This window comes from Monoraphidium neglectum (genome assembly GCF_000611645.1).
Source record: "Monoraphidium neglectum strain SAG 48.87 unplaced genomic scaffold scaffold01203, whole genome shotgun sequence".
Taxonomy (NCBI): Eukaryota; Viridiplantae; Chlorophyta; class Chlorophyceae; order Sphaeropleales; family Selenastraceae; genus Monoraphidium; species Monoraphidium neglectum.
In genome coordinates this window covers 1-3620 of record NW_014012425.1, presented here as the reverse complement: position 1 = coordinate 3620, position 3620 = coordinate 1, and the positions used below count along the sequence as shown (strand labels likewise).

At 67.1% G+C, this 3620-nt stretch overlaps 1 protein-coding gene across 1 annotated transcript; it reads right to left on the bottom strand.

Annotated features, from left to right (window-relative positions):
• Positions 1 to 503: 503 nt before the first annotated feature.
• On the bottom strand, positions 504 to 1936 carry MNEG_7012 (hypothetical protein; the record flags this gene model as incomplete). Its single annotated transcript, XM_014044513.1, has 3 exons — positions 504 to 716; positions 1043 to 1618; positions 1856 to 1936. The coding sequence occupies 3 exons, from the start codon at positions 1934 to 1936 to the stop codon at positions 504 to 506; spliced, it is 870 nt and encodes a 289-aa protein (XP_013899967.1).
• Positions 1937 to 3620: the final 1684 nt, after the last annotated feature.

Genomic DNA, 3620 nt, shown 5'->3' with positions numbered 1-3620 from the left:
TCACCAGGATTTCATTGTGAGCAATCACTGTAACAGGTGTTGGGTTTGCAAAGTGCAAGCGCGCAGCATATGAGGCACCGCACAGGTTGCGTGCGTGCGTGTGCGTGTGCGTGCATGTGTGCACATGTGCGTGTGTGCATGGTATTTGTGCATGTGCGTGTGTGTGTGTAGGTGCATGCGCGCGCGCGCGTGTGTGTGTGTTTGCGTGTGTGTGTATGTGTGTGTGTGACACTGCAGCGTGCGTGCCTGATTATGGCGACGCGGAGCGGCATGAAACACCACTGGGCATGGATCTATCAGCCACAGCGATGCCGCGTTGGCCGCCACGACCAGAGGGCTTGGTAAGCATGTCTCTCTGCACGCGGGATGCGCTGATGAGACAACAGGCCGTGCCTTTTCAGCGCGTTGCGTGATAAAAGACCCATGAATTGCCACAAATTCCGCGCTGTCCTTCTTCATCCACACGCGCCAAACGAGCACGATGCTGTGGAGGTGTGTTGGATTCACTCGTCCGCCGCGGCCTCAGCCTGGGCGGCCAGCTCGTAGAACCTGGCGGCCAGCTTCCCCTTGAACGCCGCCTCCGCAGCCTCCGCCGCCAGCGTGTACGCCTCCGCCGCCGCCGCCGGGTCGGGTGGCAGACCGGGGCCGCCGGCCAGCAGGAGGCGCGCCAGCTCAGCGTGCAGCTCGTGGGGCGCCTGGGTGCCGCCGGGGAGGCCCTGGCGATTGCGGCCCGTGGGTTGTAGGTTTGGGTTTGGTTGGGTGAAGGGTTCGACTGGGTGAGCGCTTTGATTGGGTTGGGGAGAGTGTTGGGGTGTTCAGATGGCCCCCCTGGGGGGGGGGTAAGAGGAGTGGCTGGTCACCACATCCGGGGTGGCGGGGGAGGCTTAGATCCCAGCCTGGCCATTGCCCTGCACCCTCTCACAATCAGACAGCGGCCCACAAGCCCAACACCCAGGCACCAGCCCTCCAGCCCATATGATCTGTTGTGCGCCATGAACACGCCCCTGCGATCACACAAAGAATGCAATGAGGTGCCGCCCACCTCGGCCTCCGCCTCAGCGAGCAGCGCGAAGGCCTGCTCCACAGTCTCCACCTGCGACGCCGCGCGCCCCACCCCGCTGGGGCCCCGCAGCGCGCACAGCGCGCCCTCCTCCAGCCCCCCCTCCTCCACCTCGCCACCCCAGCTGTTGTAAGACGAAGCGCCGGCCGTCCCCGACGCCCCGCCGCCGCCGCCGCCGCTGCCTGACTCGTCGTCCTCCGCGCCGCCGCCGCTGCCGCTCAGCTCGTCCGCGCCTGGTGCTGACGAGGCGGACCGCGCCATCGCGATGTTCGCGGTGATCACGCTGGGGTAGCCCAGCGAAAGCGCGCTCACGCCCTCGGCAGCTGCGTCCGCAACTGTGCCGGCGCCGCCGTCGCCCTGTGCGCCCAACGCGGCCCGCAGCCACCTGACCGCGAGCGCGGGGCACGGCCCGTCGAGCGCCCCCTCCCCCACGCCGCCGCCGGTCGCGAACGCGTGGCCGAGCGCCGCGGCGGCCGCGCGGACGCCGCGCTCGGCGGCGAGCGAGGCGTATCGCAGCGCGAGGGCGCCGCTGCGCTGGAGCTCCCCTACTGCGGCCGCCTGGTGGAGGGCGGTTCGAGTTTGGTTTAACGTTGGTTTGAGATTGCCTTGGGAGGCAGGTGCGGCAAATACAATATATGAGGCGAGGCGACCCAATGGACGCGTGAGTGTGGCGGAGGGCGGCCAGCCGCCGAGCTCGTGGTGTTGGGAGGTGACGTCATCGCCGGTCGCCTCATCCCCTGACCGAGCCGTGGCGCGGCTCCAGGCGCCCCCTCGACTTCCATCCCGCGGCCTCACCTCTTTGACGAGGTACGCGATCTGGTTGCTGTTGGGGTCGACGCCGATGTGGGCCCTGAAAGTGGATGATTTTATGATCATAGGATTAGGAAGGGGTGGGTTTGAGAAGTGTATGCCACTGAGTGCTGCAGCTATGGAGGACACGGCAGGTGGGGGAAAAGGGCCGACCGCAGGGCGTGGACCGGGCCGGGAAAGCGCGTGTTCCAGTCAGGGGCGCGCCCTCTTTTTATTCATGCAAGCCCGCTGTCGATCCGCCGACGCGCGGGGGCCGCCGCGGGGGCCGGGCCTGGGGCTCGGGGATGGGGCGTGCCTGGCGAGCGTGGCCTGCGCGAGTGTGCAGCCCAGGGCCGCGCTCTGCTGCAGGTGGAAGACGCCGCCCGCGCGTGCATCATCCGGGTCCTCTGGGGGAGGGTGGGGGGATGGTGATAGGATGGTGGAGGGATTGGTGAGCAGAGGGTGAGAGGATGGTAGAGGGATGGTGAGGGGATGGTGGGGGGATGTGGGTCTTGTGCGGTTGTGTAGACGGGGGCGGAAGGGGTGGGTGTGCGGTTTGGACGGGAAAAGAAAAGGGCGACGCGGGGGTTGGGCGGACGGTGTGGCCGCGGGGTTGGAATGCGCAGGAGTGACAGACATAAGGAGGAGACGGAGGGGCGAAAACCTCACTCCCTGCCTCCCCCACTACCCAGGAGAGCACCCCTGTGCCCCTCGCCCCCGCCTGCCACCGGCCCATCCCTCTGGCCCCACCCCCACTCCTGGCCCCCGGCTGTCCCACCGTCTGGCCGCAGGTCTGGCAGCAGGACGGCCTCAGAGTAGACCTTGGCTATCTCATAGTGCACCAGGGCCGCGGGGGGCGCCACCAGGGGCACGGACTGGGTGCGGATTGGGTGGATTGGGTCGACACCGTTTGATTTTGGCAGGTGAGGGCCAGCAGACGTGTGCTGGAAAGCGTGCAGCACTTTGCTCTTTTGTCGTGTAGAGCCATCGGTGCTGTCAGCAATCACGGAACCAGGCAGCACAGCAACCGCAAACTGAGGCCGCGAGAGGCGAGCAGTCGGGCGCGACTCAAGTGGCGGTTGGCTGCCAGTCAAGCAGTGCTCGAGGCGCCCCGCCCCCCACCACCAATAAAATTTGTATCCCTCACCTCGAGGCTGCGGAGCAGCGTGACCTCTGGCAGCGCGGCCGCGCCCCTCCGGCGCTCGCGCGACAGCTGGCGCCGCAGGTCCTATGTGTGGGGAGGGGAGGGGAGGGGGGTTGGGGGCAGATCAGGACAGGACGAGTGTGGGACATGCGCCTATGTGATGGGCTGGGACAGCAGCGCGACTCACCTTGGGGCGGTTCGGAGGCGCAGAGGTCGAGGGGAGAGGCCGGCGACGCCGCACAGCGCCAACCGCGACGGCGCAAGAAGCTGCACAGAAGCTGCTCCATTGTTGGCATTCGTCGCTCCCGGCTCTTGCACCCCAAGATCAACTGCCCCACACGTCTTGCTGTGTTGCCAAGCACCCGCCCTACTCATCGCCCCCTCAACACACCATAAAACCCAGCGAGCCCCCAGGAGCATACATGAGGGACCCCGCCCCTCAGGGCCAGCAAAGCGCCCAAAACCCCCACTTGTATCATGGAGGTGTGCCTCAGGAAGGACTTGAACAGGGTGCCACTGCCCACGCTGCTCGTGGCACTGGGGACCGCCCCCTGGGCCTTCACGTCGGCCGCGCAGCGCGTGAACTCCGGCAGGCGCATGCTCTTGCACAGGGCTGCGGGCGGCGGG